Source organism: Hemiscyllium ocellatum, chromosome 13, assembly GCF_020745735.1.
Source record: "Hemiscyllium ocellatum isolate sHemOce1 chromosome 13, sHemOce1.pat.X.cur, whole genome shotgun sequence".
Classification (NCBI taxonomy): domain Eukaryota; kingdom Metazoa; phylum Chordata; class Chondrichthyes; order Orectolobiformes; family Hemiscylliidae; genus Hemiscyllium; species Hemiscyllium ocellatum.
In genome coordinates, this window is record NC_083413.1 from 48,866,921 (window position 1) to 48,891,181 (window position 24,261).

Genomic DNA, 24,261 nt, shown 5'->3' on the forward strand with positions numbered 1-24,261 from the left:
AATGGAGGCCACACAACAGCACTGGTTTTGAAATCTGGTCCGGCTTCCAGTAGGGAGCAGGGGTACTTACATCTAATGATTGCAGATAATGGCTGCAACACTCCTCCTTCCCACATCAGGACCTTTACCCTCAGTTCATGATAAATGTTTACATCTATGTCCTCCAATACAAAATTAACTGCTCTAAATAATTTCAGTAGAGATGGTGTGGTGGCATCTGAAAAAAAACTCTCCCTCTGAACCATAAGTTTGTGTTCCTTGTACAGGGCTTGATGACTATGGAAGATGTATTCATAACAAATACAAAAAGTTGGTTCTCAATCTATAAATCCTTCCTATACTCTGCCAGAAGAAGAGTCAGAAAATCTCCTGGTCAGCCATGCTTGATTCTGAATAGCAAGCCTCAAGTGATAGCCCCTGGTGACAGACTGTTGCAAGAAAAACTAGTCATGGAAACAGACATAAATATGTGTTTTGTCTGCCTCATGCATCACTCGACATGAGAGGACAAAAGACAGTACATTAAGTGATTTTGCTAATCCCAAGGCTTGGCGAAGATTGTCTAATTTGTGTAGGTAATATGGTTTTGAACTTGGATTAAAAATATTCATCTCAAGATTTAGAACTTAGTCTTAGAATATTGATTTTAAATTTGTAAAATGTAAATTGCAACTCTTCGATGCAATTCAGATATTTTTGTTGACTAGTCCTTTTATTGAATATCTGTGCATTTAAAAATGACATTAGAAAACAATTTTTTGTGATCTGGATTTCAAACGAATATTTTTAAAGACTTGGAGAGAGGGAAAAGAAAAGTTATGGTGAGGTCCTTCACTGAACTTTTGGAAATGTTTCAGTTTAAATTTAATTAAATTTCAAATCTGAAAAAGCAATGAAGACATTTGTAAAATGCAATCTTTATTCTCTTCAGTGAAGCACCATTCTCAAAGTTCAGATTTACCTGTAGAGGTTTCCTAGTCAGTTTTGAACTATAAAGAAAAAGGAACAGTAAAGACAGAACAAAAATAGAAACAACTTTGTTAAAACAATTCACAAATCAGATCCACATTACAGAATTTAAAATGAAAGTAACTGACAGCAAGAGTTAAAGAGAAAAGCACAATTGAACAATGAATTTAAGATACAGGAAATATTTCATAAATTACATATACTTTTAGTCAGAAGTCATATGAATATTTTTCATGAATTTACTTATTTTTAATTTAAATTTGTCTTCCTAAAAGAGAGAAAAATTACCACTGATTTTTTTTAATAATGGTGAACTTTATAGCCTATATCAAGAAGTGTTTTAATAGGATACTGTGGCAGTAATTCTTTATATGGAGATTCTTTACAAGTTCTTTTGCAGAACATTCAGATGAATCGATTTCCTGCAGGAAGGGAAAGCAGAAAAAACACAAACATACAGCAGAGATAATAGAGTTCAGACAATACATCACCAGATAATATTTAGCAAAATAATACATTCAGTTGTGGCAAGATGATGATACAACAAATGAATTTGAAAACAAGTTATTTATTACTTGACTTGACATATAGACAAGTTTATTTATAGGCGGCGACAAGTTGTATTGTGGTTACAAGACCAGATTGGGCAATAACTCACCCCCTGGCTCCTCAAAGCCAATCAACCATCTATAGGTACAAATCAGATGTGTGATGGAATAATTTTCACTTGCCTGTATGGTTGCTGCTCCTACAACACTCAGGTACCTTGATATCATTCAGGACAAAGCAGCCTGTGTGTTTGGCACCATATCCACAAGCATCCACCTCCTCCTCCACGATTGATACTCAGTAGCAGCAGTGCATACTATCTACAAGATTAACTGCAAAAATTCACCAAAGCTCCTCAGACACACCTACCAAACCCACAGCCACTTCCATCAAGAAGGTCAAGGCAGCTGATACATGGGAACAGCATCACCTGCAAGTTCCCCTCCAAGTCATTCACCTTAATCGGAAATATGTCAACCCTTTGTTTAGTGTTGCTGGGTTAAAATCCAGGGACTCCCTTCCTAATGGCATCATGGTGTATCTACCCCAAATAGACTGCAATAGTTCAAGAAGACAGCTCACTGCCATCTTCTCAAAGGCAACGAGGATGGGCAATAAATCTTGGCCCAGGCAATGGCACCCTCGGTAGCCACCACAGACATTAGTTTGGCCTTCTTGAGAGTGGACCCATGGAAAACGACTGGCCTGGGTTAGTGTCTGGCCATGAATGCAGATCCCGCACGGACCAGTTGACAGGTGTATTCACTGACACTTTAACCTCTCCTTATTACGATCACTGTATTCTGCACTCTGTCCTGCTATCCTGATGCACTCTGTGTGGTATGGTCTGCCTATGTAGCATGCAAAACAATGTTTTTCACTGTATCTCAGTCCATGCTAAACAATAAAGCAATCAATCACATCCCATCAGTAAATGAATAAGACACATCCCTTTTTTATCTGAGGTTCCTTATAAAGTATTGCCATCATATGTGGTTTGTATTTTTCAGTGAATGACCTCTGTAAATATGTTGTACAACTGTGGAATTATTCTCGATTATGACCCACACAGTAACTTTCAGTCTGCTGCTTGGCTGCACATTCTCTCCTCACCTGTCACCCCATTATTCCTCTCCTTGTATTCCCTTCAATTTCCTACAATCATTGCACCATGTCATATTTCACCTTTTTCTCTGCTAATACTTTACTCTCCAAGAATTCCGCAATAGAGGGGATGACCAGTGTTTTCAAATCCTGCTTCACTATATGCATTGGGCAAGAGATTCTGCTGATTCTACACCAAGACACTTACTCTATTGAGGGGTAAACTGCAAGGTGTCACGATGTTATCTGTTTCAGTCTCATCTCATCCAGTATCAAGACAATCTCTTATTTGATCATACTTTTAACAAAGTTCTTTTCCTTTTTAAACAGTGATGCAAAGTAGTCATTTGGGCTTTAGTCCAGCCTTCTGCCTTCACCAATTGTTGTCTATTTTGATCACTAATCAGCCTATTGCTTGGCTAACAACCCTTTCATTTTCTTTCATTCATTCATTCATCAGATTTGGCCATCAGTGGATAAGCAGCATTTATTGCACATCCATATTTGGCCAGAGTGGGATGGTGAGCTGCCTGCTTAAACCACTGCAGTCCTTGGACAGTTAGAATATGCACAATGCTTTTGGGAAGTGAGTTCCAGTACTTTGATGCAGCAATAGTGAAAGAATGGCAATATATTTCCAAGCCAGAATGATGTGTTATTCCAAGAGCAATTTACATAATTTGCAGGCTTCCATATATCAGTTTTTCTTGTTCTTGTAGGTGGTAAAGGTCATGGTTTGGAACGTTTTGTCAGAGGAGCTTTGGTGAGTTACTCCAGTTCATTCTGTAGATGCTGCACACTGCTGCCACTGTGCTCAGTGGTGAAGGAAGTGAATGGTAAAGATGGTGAATAGGTGCCAATGAAATGGGCTGCTCCGCCCTCAATCGTGTCAAGCACCTTGAGCATTTTTGGAGCTGTGACCCATCCAGGCAAGTAGAGAATGTTCCATCAAATTCCTGATGTGTGCTTTCTAGATGCTGGGTAGCATTTTGGAATCAAGACATGATGTTTGAATGACAATTCCCACTTTTTGCCTGCTCTTGTAGAAAAACTGCTCCAGTTCAGTTTGCGGTCAATAGCATTTAAAAGGATGTTGACAGTGTGGGATTCAACAATGGTAGTGCCATTGAATGTCGTGACTTGATGGCTAAGTTTCAAATAGTCTTTGCCTAGCACTAATGTAGTGCAAATGTCACTTGCCACTTAGCAGCCCTGGATGTTGTCTACATCTTAGTGATCATGGACCGCTTCAGTACCTGAAGGGTCACCAATGGTGCTGAACAGCATGCAATCATTAGAGATCATTCCCATTTCTTACCTTATCGGAAATAGATATCTGAAGTTTGACTTGTCCCCTATTTCAGCTTCATCCCTCTCTCTTAACTCTCTGATCATGCAGGAAGCTTTAAACTTTGGTTGCTCCTCCCTTTTACCTTTTGCAAAAGCAGTGCACCGAAAATGCTCTTTAGGAATGCAAGTTTATAGTTCCTTGAAAATGGAGTTGTAGGTAGATAGAATAATAAAGAAGGCATATGCTTGCCTTTATTGATCAGTGTGTTAAGAATAGGAGTTGGGAGGGCATGTTGCGACTGTACAGGACATTGGTTAGGCCACTTTTGGAAAACTGCATGCAATCCTGGTCTCCCTGCTATAGGAAGGATGTTGTAAAACTTGGAAGGGTTCAGAAAAGATTTACAAGAAAGTTGCCAGGGCTGGAAGATTTGAGCTATAGGGAGAGGCTGAATAGGCTAGGGCAATTTTCCCTGAAGTGTCGGAGACTGAAATGTGACCTTATAGTAAAATAATGAGGGGCATGGATAGGGTAAATAGATGAGGTATTTTTCCTGAGTAAGGGAGTCCAAAACCAGAGGACATAGATTTAAGGTGAGAGGTTAAAGATTTAAAATGGACCAAAGGGACAACCTTTTCACGCAGAGGATGGTGCGTTTGAAATGAGTGAAGGCTGGTACAATTATAACATGTAAAAGATATCTGAATGAGTATATGAATAGGAAAGGTTTAAAGGGATATAGGCCAAATGTTGGCAAAAGGGACTGGATTTATTTAGGATATCTGGTCGGCATGGATCAAAGGATCTATTTCCGTGCTGTACATCTCTATGACTCTGAAGCCACCCATTATTACATTACATTCCTAAATGACCCAGTTTCTGATTCTAATATGTCCAGGCCAGATTCCATAATCTGTCAGTATTAGATCTCACCAGGTTGTGTATTTTTATTCTAAATTGTATTTTCACCATATCTACTTTAAATCTGATGAAAGTATCATCATTATACCCAAAATGCTCTATACCAGTAACATTCTCCACATTACACAATTCATTCCCCTGAACTAAATCCATCTTCTTAATGAGCAGAATACGTACTGATCATGAAACTTCTCAAATACATTTCTGAAATGTATCCCCATTTTTGCCCTTAACACAACTGTTAATATTTATTTGCAAATCTTATTCTCTTTTTATTTTCTATTTAATGTTCTTTAAAATACATCAGTTACCATAAGAACTCCATTATTATGTCTCAACTTGAACTAATTACATTTGGGGGTCTTTGAGTTCTCAAGGACATTCTTTCCAGCTAACACTGTAATAACTTTCTTCATCAAACTGTCAACCCTTCCTTTTTACCTCCTTCCCTATCGTTCCCGAATACCTACTCCTCAGGAGCTTTTGTTTTGTTGAATCCAGTCTCAGTATTGCCAACACAACATATTTCCATGTGGCTATTTGCATTTATAGCTTACCCAATGATTAATAACCATATGAGGAGGTTGGTTAGCTCAGTTGATTGGACAGCTGGTTTGCAATACAGATTAACACCATCAGTGTGGGTTCATTTCCCACATCGGCTGAGGTTACTATGAAGACTCTCTTTCTCAACCTCTCCCCTCCCCTGAGGCATGGTGACCCTCAGGTTAAAATACCACCAGTTGTCTCTCTTTGATTCCAGAACAGCCCTCTGTTTCTCTGGGACTAGGGCAACTTTACCTTTCCATTTTTAATAACTGGATGTCTTTTTTAAAAACCTAAATTTAGAACACTCATCGGAATAACTTTCTTGTAAACACTGCAGTATGTCATGTCTTTGGTTAGATTTGAAGCATGATTTACACTTTTGACAGTGAAGCAAAATTAGAAGAAGTGCAAAGTATTGTAGACAATGACCATTGGGAAGGATTGTGAATTATTAAATAACATTTAGTGCTAAGAGCTGGTTTTGATCAATTTTGAATTGTTGGTGAAAGGGCTTAATGGACTAATAATGAATTGCATTGAAATACAATTAAAAACAGGGTGCAAGTAATTCAAGGAAAGTAAAACATTGGTAAAATATCAAAAACAAGCTTCCTAAAATTACTTATGACCAAATTATATCATTTAAACAAATAAAACAAAGTGAAGCAACAAGAATCTTGTTCATAGATAAGAATTTAACTTTGCTCATGGAAAAATAGGGATAGGGTTGAGAAATAGCCTGATATATATATACAGATTAAAGATCAATGGAAGAAAATAGGATATTCATGGCAAGGTAAATCCTGAGACATTTTAAGTAACTAAGTGTTTCCCTATTTTCATGTATGACATCAGAAAATTATATTTTTGTAACTGATAAATAAGAATAAATACTCTAAAATGTCATCTTTCTTTCTACAGAAAAAGAAAACTTAATCTACCTAGTGCTACTGCTTAAAAATATTATTTGATTGAGGATTTTTATAATTCTGTAGTACCTTACCAGAGTTAGCTTGGCTTTCAGCAGTTTGTGAAGTTACTTCTTCATAAAGCAATTTATCAACTGGCATAGAAGAAGGCCGTGTTTGGAGTTTCTTTGTTCCATGTTTGCTGTTTGTTTCATGTCTCCTGCTATCAAGTGATTTGGATTCTGGCTGCCTCGATTCAGTGCACGTTTCCAAAAGCCCACTTTTGCTCTTTTTGCTTTCTTTTGTAGGTGCACTGGCAGTGCGGCGTAGAACTCGATTCCCAAAAGATTTATTTTCTGTAAAGTTGCCATGGCTTCTGTTTACAGAAGCATACTTGGTATTCTTGTTAAAAAGACCTTTAAGTCCCATTAGTTGCTGCATCTGGTAATTAAAACATTTGAAATTCAAATCAGGAAAAGCAGCTATACTTACGTTTTGGAACATTGCATGGTTCCAGATGTTTCCAGATTTCTACAATATATTTTGAAATGTAACCAGGAAAAATGCTACCAAAGCCATACCAGATAAGCTACCTGTACTTTCTAAATTAATACTGAATACTGGTGTATACTATACAATACAGCTTTTCTTTAAAGCTTTCTCTAGTGGTGTACACTATGCTGCATATAACACTATAGAAACTTAAAAGAAAAGCTGTACCTTTTAAATAATTATTTAAAAAACTGGAAATTGTTTTTGTTTGCTTTATAATCATAGACAGTGATTTTTTTTTAAAGTCAATCTAAGGTTAAAATAATTCTTAAATAACATATCAAGTTAATGAAAACTAAATGGTCTCCATTCTTTATTATAATACCAGTGTGACTGATAGCATTACCTTCATTGCTATATAAAACTGATAGTAACTTCTGGTGACTGCATAAGGACAGTGAAATCTGGAAGTCATCAGTGGGAACCTGTTCCACTTTTCCACAGATATGGAATCTGTGATTTGAGTAAACTACATTGGTGTACACTCTCCTGTCATTGTATAAACTATTAAAAAATTTAAGCCTTGCTGAATGAGGTACATCTAAATTTTGATGAGCTATACTTATGAATTCTCTGGCTTGGAAAAACTCATTTTATTTGTTTAAAATGTAATTAATTTCCTCTTAATAAGATGTAAATAATGCAAGATTTTTAAAATAATTTTTTTAAAAATTATGGTATTTCAGTTTCTACTTTAATCTCAATAATTATGTCCCAAATTTTACTTTTCTCTCTGTAACATGATTTAAAAGTCAATTATGATCTATGCTTTTGCATGTTATTTGTGAAATCTTTCACCTGATTGTCTAATCAGCTTGCCTATGACTTCCCTGTTGCTGGATGTCACAGATACCTACAGATGGCACCAGATTCAAAACGACAGTAGAATAGGGGATTTGACTCACTAACGCCACGATATGAGAAAATCAGGCAATAGCTGAGCCATTTAAACTAATGGGGCCAGAATCGCATTATAGCCAATACAAGTAAGGAAAGTTCATGTTCTACAAACAAAGGTCCAAATTCTTCAAATGGTGTTAAGGCCAATTCATGTTGAAGAAAAACGCATTATAGCAGAACCAACATTAAATATATTATATGATCAAGGAGAGTAAGCATGACTTCACAAAGGGGAAATCATGCCTTACAAATTTATTAGAATTCTTTGAGGTTAATATATTTAGATTCTCAGAAGGTGTTTGAGAATGTACCACATGTTCAGCTACTTATGAAGATAACAGCCCATGATTTGGAGATTATATACTAACGTGAATAGAGGATTGGCTAACTAATAGATGAAGGAGTTGGAAAACGAGGGTATTTTCAGATTGGCAACCTGTAACTAGTAGAGTACCACAGGGATCAATGCTGAGCCTACAATTATTTACTAAACTACTAAATTGGATGAGAAAAATGAATTTGCAGTAGCCACGTTTGCACATGACGCAGAAGTAGTAGTTAGACATGTGGTGAGGACAACACAGAGCGTCTATAAACAAAAACAGATTGGTTAAACAAGTGGTTTGAAAACTTAGCAGGTGAAATATAAGATGGGAAGATGTAATACTATGCATTTTGGCTGTAAGAATAAAGCAGCTGAATAATATTTAAATGGAGAAAGACTGCAGAAAGCTACAACACAGAGGGATTTAGGAGTCCTCATATATAAATCACAAAATGCGAGCATTCATGGACAACAGGTAATAAGAAAAACACCTGGAATGTTTGTCTTTATTTTAAAGGAAATGGAGTAGAAAAATAGGGAGATCTTGCTAAAACTATACAAAGCACTAGTCAGAATACAGCTTGAATACTGTGAACAGTTTTGGGTTCTTTATCTAAGGAAAGATATACAGGTATTGAAGGCAGTCCACATAAGTTTCACTTCAAAATTGAGAAATTGATACCGAGTATGGAGGAGCTATCTTATGCAGGCAGGTTGAATAAGTTGGGCTTGCATTCACTGGAGTTTTTAAAAAATGAGAGGCAACCTTATTTAAACACACAAGATTCTTAGTGTACTTGACAGGGTACATGTGGAGAGGTTTGTTCCCCTTATGGGAATGTTTAGGACTAGAGGGCATAATCTCAGAGTAAGGATCACCCATCTAAGACAGACAGGAGAGGGGATTTCTTCTCTCAGAGGATAGTGAATCTGTGGAATATGTTACTGCAGAGGGCTGTCAAGCCTGGGTCATTAGTACATTCAAGGTTGAGATGGTCTGTTTTTCTATCAGTAAGAGAATCAAGGGTAAGAGGGACAAGGTAGGAAAGCGGAGTTGAGGATTATCAGATCAGCCATGAATATCAGAGCAGACTTGATGGGTTGAATGATGTACTTCTGCTCCAATATTTTATAGTCTAATTCTAGTCTAGTTAATGAAGCTGCATTGTCATTTTAAAGGTAACAGGGATACTTGGCTATATGTAGTCATTCCATTCTTAATAATGTAACATTCCATTTCTGAGTAATATTTAAAATTTGAAGAATACAATTCACTCATCATGAACTTCACAATTTAACATTTCTCTGTACATTATGCTTGATCCCTTTTGAAGTTAAATTGCTAAAAACTAACTTGCAATTTTGTTTTGTCTTGCCTTACTCAAAGCTTAAAATCATGTGAATTTATCTTGAAAATTCATCATTTAGTAAATTTAGCTATCTCCAATATGTACATTTCATACAAATAATGCAGCACCAGGATTGCTAACATTTCTAAATTCAAGATGATAACAAACATTACATACCTTTCCATGAATGTCATGAATCATCACGTGCACAAATAGTGAAGCTTCTGCCATGCCCTCTAGGTAAACATGCCTATATCCTGTGGAAGAAAGAAGTTTGTTCAAATCTACATGTTACTTATTGGCATAGCAATGCAGTATGAACTGTGACTTGCCAAATAATTTCAAAAGTTGTACTGACCAGGCATTAGTGCACTGAAAGGCACAGTTCTTTGACCAACAAAGTCTCGACCAATGGGATCATGATCCCAGACTAGGAAGCGAATCAAGGCTAGTTCAGGCATGTGGATTGTAAATGTTATTATTTCCTCCCAAACAGGATTAAATCCTAAAGATGAGAATCAAGTTTAGAATTCCACTTTTGTTTGGAAGATCTCTTTATCACAGACATACAAATACTCCTAGGAGAAAGTGAGGACTGCAGATGCTGGAGACCAGAGTTGAAAAATGTGGTGCTGGAAAAACACAGCAGGCCAGGCAGCATCCGAGGAGCAGGAGAATCGACATTTTGGGCATAAGCCCTTCTTCAAGAATCAGGATTCATGAAGAAGGGCTTGTGCCCGAAACGTCAATTCTCCTGCCTCTCAGATGCTGCCTGACCTGCTGTTTTTCTCCAGCACCACATTTTTCAATACAAGTACTCCTGCTATGAAGAACTTCATTGGAAAATAACCAGTTTTGATAATACATTAGAGAACACAGTTAAAGAAATACAAATGTGAAGTGAGAATTAGGCTCCTCTGATTTGTACCATTCACATACAATTGTGTTATACGGTAAAAGAAATAATGGATAACAATGTTAGATATATAGAAACAGTGATTCTGAAACTTAAACAGCCTCAACTTATTTAAGCTATCAAATCAATACCATGCAAATTAAACAAAGATTTATAGCATAATACACTAAAGGTCAATGTGGCAGATGAGTCAATTTGTGAGACAGAGAGAGAGAGAGAAAGTGTTTGTGTATTGATGAGAAGAAACAAACTATCACAAGCACGTGAATGTTACTAATCAATATGTAATGTGGAGCCAGTTATGTGCTGGCCAGATTGCATGAAGAATTAAAAAATATTCAGTAACCAGCAGGTTTACAATAATCCAGCAATCCTTTTAAAGCTCCTTTGCTTGCCCATAAATTAATAAATCTGTTGCATTCCATTTTATAAAGAGATTTGAACTGTCTGTTACTGAATTACTAATCCATTGCTATAACTTCTACTTTGTTGAATCCACTGGATCATGTCCATGAAGTCTCCCCAATGCTCCCAGATAAGGGCATTCCCAAGGTTTGTACCAAGGTGCATGGGTCCCTGGCACTTTCCACCACTCCTCCAGTACTCAATAACTCAGAACATAAAGCCATCAAGATGGACAGCATGAAATAGACCCTTTGGTCCAACTTGTCCATGCTGACCAGATATCCTAAATTAATCTAGTCCCATTTTGCAGCATTTGACCCATATCGCTCAAAATCCTTCTTCTTCATATTCAAAGTTCCAGAAAAATACAGCGGTTTATAAAACAGTAATTACTGCCCCACTGAATTCGAGGACATCAGTTCCATACTGAAAAAAACTCAAATAAGAGCAGCTCTTAAGGCCACAATTTTCTCCCGTCCTCCATCTTGGATTACCCAGAATCCACCAAACTTCCCTGCAAGTGCAAGCAACCCCAAAAATGATCCCCATTGCAGTTTTGGCAGGCAAAAGCTTCAATTATTATTACTACATTTTCTTGTGCTGACAAACCTGGTCTTTCTGCCATTAAAACAGACCATCATAACTCCTTCTACAATTTGGAAGCTTTTTCGACATATTCAGTGAGAATTGCCTCAGTGTTCCAGATGAGACCATCCTACCCATCTCTACTAAGTTTTGGAACTTTCCAATGCTAGTGATAGATATTAATACCTACACAATGTAAGTAGATTAGAGTAGTTAGAATTTAGTTCAACTTGACCATGTTCACAATACATTCACGGTAACAACCAACAGAACCAAGGAAACCATTTGAACAAGTACATGTGGTAAAATTAGTAATTTTTATCATATATTAACTGTCATGAAACAGATGATTGTAAAAGAAATGAACTCTGATGGACCTTATCACCAATAAATTAAGAATAATTCAATGGACCTGGCTGCAGCTGTCAAAATCCTTGTCCTTGTTCACTCAATTGCTGAAAAATAGAGTGACTGTTAGTACATCTATAAACTTAACACATAGAAACTGCTATTCAAATAAATCTTCTATCTCGGGACCCCAGTTTTCTTACCAATAACTACAAATTCCTATGCTCCCTATTTTTTCTAATCTGGGCTGTTAATATTCAATATTAGCCTATGCATTCATGATGATAACGTCTCTCCCATTCAGAGTTAACTTGCCAACAATCAGCACTTGCTTCTCATTACTTTAGTGCTGATTTCCTTCTATTTTCACATTTCTTCTGAATTAGTCTGGTAGGTAGAAGACTATTAACTCAACAATATGTGTCTTTTATCAGCATCACTCAAGTTCTGTACCACCCAAAAATCTTCACCCTTTATAAAGGCCAAGCCTAACCAGGACTACAACACTTTAGTATGGAAAAAGTCTCCTCTAAATTAAAATGGGTTATCACACACAAGTATTTGTAACTGAGCGAATAATGCACACTTAAGCTTATGAAACTTATCAACATTTAGACTTATTCATTTATAAAGTGAAAAGCACCATTGAAAACAGTCAGCACATAACAAAACAGCACCTAATATCTTACCATTATCATCCACAACTCTGGTCTGTTCCTTACAGCAATCTATTGGTAAACCAATGATTTCCACTTCAACAAAGGGATCAATTATCTGTTGAAGATTAAGCATATGAAAGACTTAAATATGTGAATATTTTCAAGAATATACTGATGCACCTGTTCATTTTAATTTGCAAAAAATAATGCAATTAAGAGAAAATACACATATTATTAAATTATTTTGTCAAAATCTCTTGAATTGGTCACAAAAATGTTAACTCATTATCTTGGAATAATAGGGGGAAAATTTCCTTGTTACTAATTTCAGCAAAACAATAGGTAAAGTCTCAAAGGTTCAAATAGCTATCTTCATGAACTTTTACAATTGTTTTCTACTGAGGAGAAGTTAGTTAAGTATATTAGGAAAAAATTAATAGATGAAGGTGCTGATAATGCGAGATGAAGAAAGGTGGTAGTGACTAATATTGAGTGTAAGCACAGTCGAGGACAAATTGGGCAGAATGGCTATTTTCTGTTGTGCATTTTCATGTATTTTTTGAGAAATCTTGGTGCTATACTTTAACATTTCAACATGGTATCTGTCCAAAGGCCATGTTTACAAGCATTTTGTAGATACTGAATAGTATGCATGGGAATAATCTCATTCTGGAGCCATTTATTGAACAGGAACAGCATAAGTGGAGATTTGAATAATTCCTCTTAAATAACAAAATTAATTTTCTGCTTTCTTTGGCAGGAGGAATCAGAGCAGGGAGTTTTTTTTTACAAAAAATGTGAATTGGATATTAATAATTAAAATCTATACTGACAACACATCAAAATAACATTACCTCTCCTCTGTCACCAAACATAGAATGAGGTGGCTTTGGTAAATGCTGCCCACTGATTATTTTCAGGGTTAGCTGCTTTTTTGGATGACCATGCAGAGGATCCTCAGAAAATGGGTTAAAAACACCTAAACGGCAATTCAGTACAGTTTAAATACCTTTAATGTGTTGGATTAATCAGCAATGGCTTCTTCAAGTGAAAAAGATTTTAATTTAACATAACAAGTTTGTAAATATTGGTACACTGGTGCAAATGCATTGTCATATATTATTTCCACTTGGCAAAGCTCAACATCTATCTGCTATAAGCATTAAACACCAATCAAATGGTTGTAAAATATTTACATTATCTGTTTGCCTCTGATTCTGGATATCTTCTAATCAACCTGTTCATGGATGTTGTTGCATACCCCTGGAGCACGTGGGACTTGCAGTCAAGTTGCCTGACTTTGCAGTAAGGTCACTACCATTGCATCCCAAAATTCTATGCAACTGATTCCAGGCATCTCCTTGCTAACTGTCTTCAGCTGAATCTGGCTGTTTACAACCCGTCTTCTATCTTGGCTCTGTGCAGAACTTCTGAACATTCAAGTCTCTCCATCACTAAAAATGCGTACATTCCACTGCTTCTCAGCCCTGCTCCCCTCCCCCCTCCTTCACAACATTCCTAATGAGGACTTATGCCTGAAATGTCAACTCACCTGCTCCATGGATGCTGCCTGACCTGCTGTGCTTTTCCAGCATCACATCACACGTTTTGATTCTGCAAGATCTGTCATCTATACTTCTGCCATCTCAAAATTCTGATCTTAGGGAACGGCTTCTTGTCATTCACTTTCAATAATCAAGCAGAAAGCTTGTGACAACTCCTGGTATTTTTTGTCAGAAAGTTGGCTAGTGGCACATGAATGACTTAAAGCCATCAAAATCAGGTGAGCCAGCAGGCTCAGACAAGCCAGACACTGGTTATACATAATTCCTTCCTGAATGTTAACATCAATAGAATTGTCTACCTTAACTAAATTAGTCCTATGTTTACAGAATACTGGGATGGAAGTAGTTCTGGCAGGAATCTTATTAACAGTCAAAGAGATATCAGCTACATTGTGCTGTTCAAATTGTTTCAAACATGAGCCAAGAGTTCTTCAAGCTTGGGCATTAACCTGTCCTTATTTCAGATTCTGGAAATGAACCTATCTGCTTTCTGTAAAGATTTTCTTATGTTATCTAAACTTAAAATGAATTAGATACATTTATTTATTTGGCGTGAAGCTTCCTGGTGGGTTTTTTGCAACTAAACTAATATTTACAATATTCTCCAAACACAACCTGTGCCTCCAGGGCTGCAAAGAGGGGAGCCTCTGCTTATGAGACAACACTTGGGTACTTAGCTCATTTGCATGCTGAACTTTTTAAAAGAGGTATCTCTCCAAATGTGATAATACAACATCCTTCTTTTCTCCAAAAGTGGTTATTGTATACTATAAGGGAAAACACAAACATTGGGCAATAGCAAAATTTGGTTATACAAAGATAGTAACTATAAAATTTACAAGTGTAGAAGTGAAAGAATCCATTGATTGTTTTGGTGGTTTGAAAATTGTTCCAAATCCTGTTTGGGTGTGAATTTTGCCCTTGGTTGCCTTTGATCTACCTACATGTCACAATATTGCTTGTTTTCATGGTATTAATTACACTGTCATCAGGAGAGTGTGTTCTTTCATGTTTGCTGTGCATATTTGCCATATTGTAGAATTCCTTTTGCTGGCTTCTGTACTTGCTCACTTTTACCCCTTAAGGGGTTATGACTTCACATGACCTGGGCCCACTGTGATCCTTGGATACTTCTGCAGGTAGGCATGTTCCCAGTCTGGTGTGTGACCCTGATCTTTTGTGCTGTGTGTAGCTGAGGTGGTCCCCGACTTGCCTGCCTGCCTCCCTTGTTTGTTCGAAAACCTGCCTTACATCTTGGATAATTTAGATAGCTGCTGGCTTGGCAGTATAATTTGCAGTGGCCTTCTAACACAATCATTGCTGGTGATGGTCCAGAAGTGTAGTTCGGAGGTGTAACAATGTGACATAAAAATCTTGTTTTGTTGTCCTACACTTAAGGATGTGCAATTTAGTGTTCTGATCTGTGCACTTGGCAAAACCACTTGATCTGGGATAGTGCGGTTAAGGTGTGGAAGCTCTGCCCATATATTGTCAGGAATGATTTCTTCAGCTGCACCAATAGACTGAATATGGAAGTTAATGTGTCTGCCATGGGTGCACTTGAAGTGTTATTTCCATGCCTAATAATTGGTAATTTGATGACTAAGTTGAAGTCATTTCCATTCATGGTAAATAGATGGGCGACAATTTTGGACCAAGACACTGACAGAATCTCACAGGGATATCCAGGTTATCTACATTGTTTTGCCTCATGGTTCTGGCATGCTTCATATATCATCTCTGACTTTCTGCTTCACCATTACTCCCCGGCCATTAGATTGTACGTTGCACTAGTTGTCCTGTCCACTCAATGCCCATATCACCTTGGTAGAGTTTCAACAATATGCCCTTGCAGAAAATATTGGGCACAAGTATTTATTTTCCTTTGAAGATAAAGATTCATGAGATACTCAATTAATCTCTGAGGTCAAAAGTATTGGATGTGTCTGGCACCTCTTATCATGTCAGGCCATCCTTTCAATTTAAACACTCCACGGTGCCTTCTGTTGTGAATTATTAGCTGCTTCTAACTGAAGCTGTTTGCAATTATACTAAGCAAAGCATACACACCTTCCACCTTGGGGTTGTTGCTCTCAACTTATTGCTCTACTGAAATGTCTGCATCCTTGTTCAGATTTAGCAATTTTTTCAGTTTGTATGTGGTGACCATTTTGGTACTGGGTTTATAATTGATTGTCAATGTCATATCCCTGCAGTTTTACCAGAAGTCATTGTAGTCTAGATGGAGTACTTGCCAGCAGTTTGCAGCAAATCATCAGTTTCCACATTGAATTGCTAACTGAACAAGTATATAAGGAATCTTATAATAACAAATGATATAGCAAATATTTCACACTGTCTTGGAATAATTGGGGTTGCAGTTTTGAATCAAAATGTAATTGGTTACCAACATGCACGGTACACTTTTTATAGGCCCTACTGCAAAGTATCGATTTCCAGAATTGTCTTCTTTCTTGAGTCATAGCATTTCACCTTTCTGCTGACAACACATGTTTGAGAGATTCAAACATATGCTGATAGCTTTACTGCTGTACAATTTTTTTGGAGCTTTCTCAATGGTGGTGTTTTGTTGGAAATTTTCTAATGTATAGTACTAAGATGTTGAAGAATCCAAGGCATCTCTTTCGGTCCTCTTTGCCTTGGAGGATAGACATTTGTCTTGCATCTTCTAGTTTATCTGGGAGAGGGTGGATTCTACAACCTTAGTATAAAGAGTAAAAAATTAATCTGACTTATGCTTACTTAGCACTTCTCACTATTCAAGGTAGACTGCTGTCATCAATGAGTGAAGATTGTAATTATGCTCTCCTTTGGTCTTGTCCATTACTATGTTATCATTGGCAATGCATACCCATCCAGTATATTTTCTGTAATTCTGTCCCTATGATGCTTGAACAGATCTTGGTTGATAGACCAAAAGACAGTCTCTGGAAGCAACATCTTCCCAATGGGTTAAAGGTAGTGAATTCCAGAGCTTCCCATATTAAGCATATCAAGTAATATCCATGTTGAGGAACAATTTGGCACCTGTAAAAGTGGATTTCAACTCCTCTTCATGTTGCAATCTTATGTGGACTTCACTTTGGGGAGATTTAGATATATCCTTATGACACCATCTTTTTATAGCATGCACATAATTGAACTATGACATCTGTGTGATGATCCACATGATGGATGATGTCATTGTGTCCCATGTCATCCAGCTGGTGTTTAAGCTTTTCTTATATGTGAATGCCAATTTTGCTGGAGAGTTGATCGAAGGAATTGTATCTTCTTGGAGATGATACATGATGTAATATGACATCATGGCACTGTTGCTCAGTGGTTAGCACTGCTGCCTTACAGCAACAGGGACATGAGTTCAATTCCAGTGTCAGGCAACTGTCTGTGTGCACATTCCTGATGAAGGGCTTTTGCCCGAAATGTCAAGCTCCTGCTCCTCGGTTACTGCCTGACCTGCTGTGCTTTTCCAGCGCCACACGCTTGACTCTAATCTCCAGCAACTGCAGTCCTCACTTTCACCTGTGTGCACATTCTCCCTGTGTCTGAGTGGGTTTCCTCTGGGTACTCTGGTTTCCTCCCACAGTCCAAAAATGTGCATGTTAGGTGAATGGGCCATGCTAAATTGCCCATAGTGTTCATGGATATGTAGGTTTTGTGCATTAGTCAGGGGAAATGTGAGCAATATGGTAGGGGAATGGGGTTGGGCGGGTCACTTTTTGGAAGGTTGTTGTGGACTTGTTGGGCCAAATGGCCTGTTTCCACACTGTAGGGATTCTATGAAACTTTCTGTGGTGTCTGGGTACAACTGTTACAATTCCTGCACTGACTTAATGTCAGTATTCTTGGTCACTTCTGTTGTCATGAGTACCTTGGTCATCTCATGAATAATCATAATAGTGACTGCTGTAAAAGGTGATAAGCCAACTGCTATTTGTCCACTTGTGTCCACCAGGTAAAATATTTCTGGTTTGCATGCCGAGATGCCATAGCAGCATTGCATTGTTAAGTATCAATGTGAGGGATTGGTGACCAATTTGATACAGTAAATTTAGCAGATTTTGATTGTACGATTGACTTCCAACAACCTCCATACATATCCTTCAGAATTTGAACTGGTAAGATATTTGTGCTAGCTCCCATGCCAATCGTGGTTTTGAGTATATTTGTCAGTTTTCTTTGGGTCAATAATGTTGATTTTATTGAAAGCTTCTAGTTTGTTGACTTTGTCCATACAATGTGTTAAGCAATATCCAGGAGGTAATATTTTTACAACTTGCATTTCACATTGAGAGACTTTACATGAGTGTATTCAAACAAAAGAAATAAAGAAAAGCTAAAGAAGAATATATTGAAAGGGCAGACTACTAAGCCACTAAAAGATATGGAAAACTCAAATTCTAGGTTATTTTGCTTAGAGTTAATAAATAAATGAAATCTTTCACCACCGTTGCTTTAATCTTATAAAGACAAGAAACAGATTAAAATATAAATATTTTAATACCTTGGCACATCGACTGAGGTTTTAGAACATACCCACAATTTCCATTCAGCATAAATAGTGCTCTGTTTAGCTGCATCATTCGACCATCAGACTGGTAATTTAATGCCACTGTAGATACAAACAGAATGCTAGTGTCACAATCTGGATGTTATCCCTTTCATTTCTTCAGAATTTATTTTCTAACAATGAATTTAATCTGAACTTAACTTTAAAGGTTAAGCTCATAGTAAGATAAGTGATACAACTAAATTTTACTTGATGCTTTCATTGTCTATGAATGGATACTTCAGTTTCTAAAACATTTTAAAATTCTGATACAGCCCAAACATAAACTTGAAAAAAAAGTTTCTCTATTCCATCTTAATGATAAATAAAAAAAATTGTTTTGTAAAATAGGAGAGGAAGGGATCACATTATTTCAATTTAATTTGAGGTTCAGATGACACTTGTAAATCGCACGTTGCTTCAATAATTTAGATAATTTACAAGATATGAATAAAAATCACTTTATTTTGTCCTTACCTTTCAATTTCCTGCAACTCTCTGTTGGAATAACTAATCTGAATCCAGATCTATTTAATTTCTTACCTTTAGATCAGTTTCACCAGAGGTTTACAATAGGGTTTAACAGTTTGAATCACAGTAAATTAATTATTATATTAGGTTCACGATGTCCCACCATATTTCGATTCAAACCTCTGAACCTTTTGTTTCTGATTCTTGTAGGTTACACTATAATAACAGTAGCATAATTTATTTTCAACTTTGTGTTTACATGCTTTGTTTAAGATTAATATTTTTCCTTAACCTTTTGTATTGCCTTCCTTATTAAATTTTTGAGATGGAAAGGGAAAGGGTGAGTTGGAGCTGGAGATGCCTTCTTTCACATTCTTAGTGAATTTGTGGCAAGCACAATACCAGTTTTCATAAACTTGAAAGTACTTTTCAGCCTCACCATACCTTAGAAAGGAAATTTGTCAATGAAATTTATATATACTGTGTAATGGAGTCATCAGCCTTGGTTTCAGAGGGTAGCCCTTGCCTCCCAGTAATCATCCTGGTAAAGCATCTGGCCATTGAAATGAAGCAGTAACATGAGAGTTCTGAATAAGCAGTACTGGTGATCACAGGCAACTTGCCCATTCATGTAATGAAATCTATTTCCATGATAATATCAGCTGCTTTATGAACTAATATTCTCAAAACAACATGTGTGCAGTCTATAGCATTCAGCACCTGGGGGAAGCCAAGAAAGACTGGCAAAGCCTACTCCCTGGGCTGCAGCACTGTCATGGGAAAATGAAATGAAGTGGTGTGATCTGATACAAATTGTATTGGTAACTGCCTTGTAAGTCTCCAGTGGATCATTGTAAGCAGCCAGTTGCATACAAGTTTAGTGTAGCTGTCACCTTGATTGTACTGATATAGAACGGCCACCCATCCCTTCAGGCCATAGGTCCACTCCAGCAGTTGATTAGTTCAGTGACAGTGACCGAAAATATCCTCAGTCTGCAGTGACACTGCACCTTGCTCAACTGGTGAAAATTTCATTGAGGGCAATAGACTCTGGGCATCCTGTACCACCTGCATATTCTGCGACCTCTTCCCGGTGAAAGCTGTTTGGTAACTACTGGAGGTGCTGCTGGGCCTGGACTCACACAACTTTTCCTTCTTTATTTCTCTGTGTCTTTGTTGCATCATAGCAACCATGGTAATAACCCCTACTATAGCTGGATCCATTGGTTACATTTCCAACGAACCTGTTTAGGAAGCAAAAAAAAACAGAACAAATTCTGCCACTGTGAGCAGTCAGCACTCGCATCACATATAAATGATGGTTTAGCATAGTCCTTACAGAGAGGCATATAGAACTCCGATAAGGAGAGGCATGGAATTCCAGCACATGGACGTTTGACATATTGGACCTTACTTTGATGACTGCAGCACAATCCATGCCACAAAAGCATAGTTGAAGACCGTGAGTGTGGTGGGATTACAGGTACCTCATTTCCCCTACTTCTATCCATACATCATGCAAGAATTTAGTGAGATTCCTGTCTTGCCATCCAAAACTTGTTTGCAGAATTGGATTTTTTTTTCAACATAATGTCACCCAATCTTTCATGTTTTACCAACTGACCTGCTTGTGCACGTTGTTTTGTGTCTGGAAAGATTTTGTCTGATGTTCTTATATTTAGTACCATAAACTAATTGCAGCAACTGCTTCAATTTTGCTTTTAATCGTAAGATTTGAATTTGTTTAATAAGTCAAAGAGAAAATATCACCATTTACTAAAATAATTCTGAAATATGTGAATAATAGTTAAACAAGTACATTGCCAGTATGCTTACATGTATATAAACATGGGTTCAGTATAGGATAAATTATTGTACACACAAGAGAGACACAATAGATGAGAATCTAAGGAGCAAATGGTATGGACCAGGCCAGATATTCTAAGAAGGTAGCCTACACCCTAAATTTTTTAGCTGTTTTAGGCGGATATAAGATGGATATTCTAGGAGTGATGCAACTGGTCAAACCACTTTGCTTCAAGTAAAGCAGAATTTCTTTACACACCACCAAATGAAACACAAGCAAAAGAAAACAGAATTTAGATTCACAGTTATTTGAAAACCCAACTGACATATTATCTCACAACTTAACAAAGGAGCTGTTCCAATTTCCTGCAACATCCCCATAAACATCCCCATTGACAAAAAATGCCCGAAACGTCGAATCTCCTGTTCCCTGGATGCTGCCTGACCTGCTGCGCTTTTTCAGCAACACATTTTCACCATTGACAAAAAAGGCAAGTTCAATCACAGGTTCGTATAGGAGAGATGTTAGAGAGACAGCGTCAGCCAGAAAGATCTGTTGTATCGGGGAACCTTTTCTTTTCCCAGCAGTTTCCAACAGACTGCTTGCTAAAACCCAAACCAAATAAAAACCCTGAACTGGGAGAATTGGCTATTTTCTTTTCATTGTGAAAGTGTTTAAAATAAATCTAAAAGTCTTTTCCCTGATTGCTAATGGCTAATAGATACTGCCTGAGGCAACAAAGTCCCTAATTTCAGACAAACCGGAACCTCTGAGTTTTACAACCCCTCTTAAAAATAACCAAGGACAACATAACCTTGTTAAAGGAGCAGCATTGTCACACAAAGACTTTAAAACTCAGAGACTAATGTCTAATTAAATAATAAATCTGCCAGAAGGTTGTCAAGAATTTACTAAAACAGGTCATACTAGATATATTTCCAGGTTTTTACAGTGATTACAACTTGGAAAAGTATATGGCATGGTGAGACTAAAAGAAAGAACAAAATAAAATTAATTAAGTTTACACTTCAAAGAAATTTGATTCTAAAATCACTTACCCATCTGACAGCCAACATTCCAATACTCTTGTGGGTTAAAATTGCTCGAGTCTATTCTGTAGGCCGATGGGTAGATGCGGGTGAGTTGTTTTTGGTTAAAACGGATGAAGTATTCAGGCTTTTGATGTAAAAGTTGGTTGGCTTGAGTCTCACTTAAGGACAAAACCTTCCCAGCTGGACCTGTTTAAGCAGATTTGGAATATTAACCAGGAACAAACCCAACATGAAACTAAGGTATCGACAATCATGGTCATTTAAATATTGCAAGCTTTATTGAATTTAAAAGTCAAAAACTATGTATGCATGTTATACAAGGGCAGGATCACATATGAGGGGAAGGAAATCTGCTATCCTCACATGGTCAGGCCTACTGTGACTCCAGAACCATAGCAATATAGCTGACTCTTAACCACCCTCTGAAATGGCCTAGCAAGCTGCTCAGTTGTATCAAACTATTGCAAAGCCTAAGAAATGGAATGGAACTGAACAAACTACTCAACATTGAGCTAGACACTGGGAAAAAAAAATAAAACAACATAAACTCTTCTCTGTTGACCCTACAAAGATCTCTTTACCAATGTCTAGAGGCTTGTACCAAAGTTGGGAGAACTGTCTCACAGACTAACCAAGCAATAGCTTGAAATATTCATACTCATGGAATCATTCCTTACAGACAATATCCAAGATATCACCTGGGTATGTTCTGTCTCAGTGGCAGGTCAAGCCAACAAGAGGTGATAGCACGGTGGTATGTTTTTGGGAAGGATTTCTCTACGTTAAACATAATTTGGAGAAAGCATTGGGGCACAGAATACAGTCTGGTTGGGAATACTCAATATCCATCATCAGAAGTGACTCAGTAGCACCATTACTGACCAAACTGACTGAGTTCTATAGGGCATAGCATGGTCTCCAACAGATGGTGAGGGAACCAACAAGGAGGAAAAATCTTGACCTTCATCTTCATAAACCTTTCTTACACATATCCACCCGTTCATAACAGCATTGCTAAGAGTGATTACAGCATAGTCATTCTGGAGACAAAGTTCCGATTTCACGTCAAGAATCCCCTGCAATGGCATAGTACTATCATCATGCTAACTGAGAGGGACTTTGATCAGATCTAGCAACTCAAAACTGGACATCCAAGAGGTACTGTGGACAAACAGCAGCAGTAGAACTGTATTCAATCACAATATATAACCTCATGATCTAATATCAAAAGTGTGGTGCTGGAAAAGCACACAAGATCAGGCAGCATCTGAGGAGCAAGTCAACTTGCTATGCTTTTGCAGTGCCATAGTTTTCAACTCTGATCTCCAGCATCTGCAGTCCTCATTTTCTCTCTTGGTCTAGTATATACCCCACTCTACCATTACCATCAATCTGGGAGATCAATCCTAGTTCAAGGAAGAGTGCCAGGACAGCACCAGATATACCTAAAACTGAGGTACCAACCTAATAAAGCTACAATACAGGACTACTTGCACACAATAAACAAACATTGGAAGCAACATTCAATAGGAGAAAGTGAGGACTGCAGATGCTGGAGATCAGAGGACGTTGTGCAGGTGAGTGATGTCACTGGGGGTGGAAATGGCTGCGGAAGTGTCGAACCTCCTTCCACCTATTGCATTTCCAATGCCCCTCCCTCAAGTCCTCTCCTCCCTACCTTTTATCTTAGCCTGCTTGGCACACTTTCCTCATTCCTGAAAAGGGGAGACTGGCAGCCTACTTGCAGAATGTTTCAGAGAACACCTCTGGTACACCCAGACCAACCAACCCAACCACCCCGTGGCTCAACACTTCAACTCCCCCTCCCACTCCACCAAGGTCATGCAGGTCCTTGGACTCCTCCATTGCCAGACCATAGCAACACAACGGCTGGAGGAAGAGTGCCTCATCTTCTGCCTAGGAACCCTCCAACCACAAGGGATGAACTCAGATTTTTCCAGTTTCCTCATTTCCCCTCCCCCACTTTGTCTCAGTCCCAATCCTTGAACTCAGCACCACCTTCCTAACCTGCAATCTTCTTCCTGACCTCTCCACCCCCACCCCCTCTCCGGCCTATCACCCTCACCTTAACCTCCTTCCACCTATCACATTCCCAACGCCCATCCCTCAAGTCCCTCCTTCCTACCTTTTATCTTAGCCTGCTTGGCACACTTTCCTCATCAGCAATATTCTATAGACAAGGGTAAGTGCTCCCATAACCAGAAGGTTAGATCTTAGCTGTGTAGTCCTATCATATCCAGTCATGACTGATGGTCAACGAGTAAACAACTGAGAGGAAGATGGAGGCTCCACAAATATCCCCAACCCCAATGAGAGGGAAGCCCAGAACATCAGTACAAAAGACAGAACTGAAGTATTTACATTCTAGACCATCTTGGTCTTCCCCACTGATGCCAGTCTTTAACTAATTTGATTAATTCCATACAATATCAAGAATAATTTCAC

General features: G+C 37.8%; 1 protein-coding gene across 1 annotated transcript in view; it reads right to left on the minus strand.

The window, feature by feature from the left end:
• The window catches only part of plch1 (phospholipase C, eta 1), a 134,591-nt gene that overhangs the window by 2,246 nt on the left and 108,084 nt on the right, over positions 1 to 24,261 (minus strand). Inside the window, exons 16-22 of the mRNA XM_060834159.1 lie at positions 21,802 to 21,981; positions 18,421 to 18,528; positions 13,185 to 13,309; positions 12,361 to 12,445; positions 9,776 to 9,922; positions 9,595 to 9,674; positions 6,387 to 6,732 (exon numbers count right to left, since the gene is read on the minus strand). Of these exons, the coding sequence (XP_060690142.1) occupies positions 6,387 to 6,732; positions 9,595 to 9,674; positions 9,776 to 9,922; positions 12,361 to 12,445; positions 13,185 to 13,309; positions 18,421 to 18,528; positions 21,802 to 21,981 (1,071 nt within the window). The remainder of the gene's footprint in view (positions 1 to 6,386; positions 6,733 to 9,594; positions 9,675 to 9,775; positions 9,923 to 12,360; positions 12,446 to 13,184; positions 13,310 to 18,420; positions 18,529 to 21,801; positions 21,982 to 24,261) is intronic.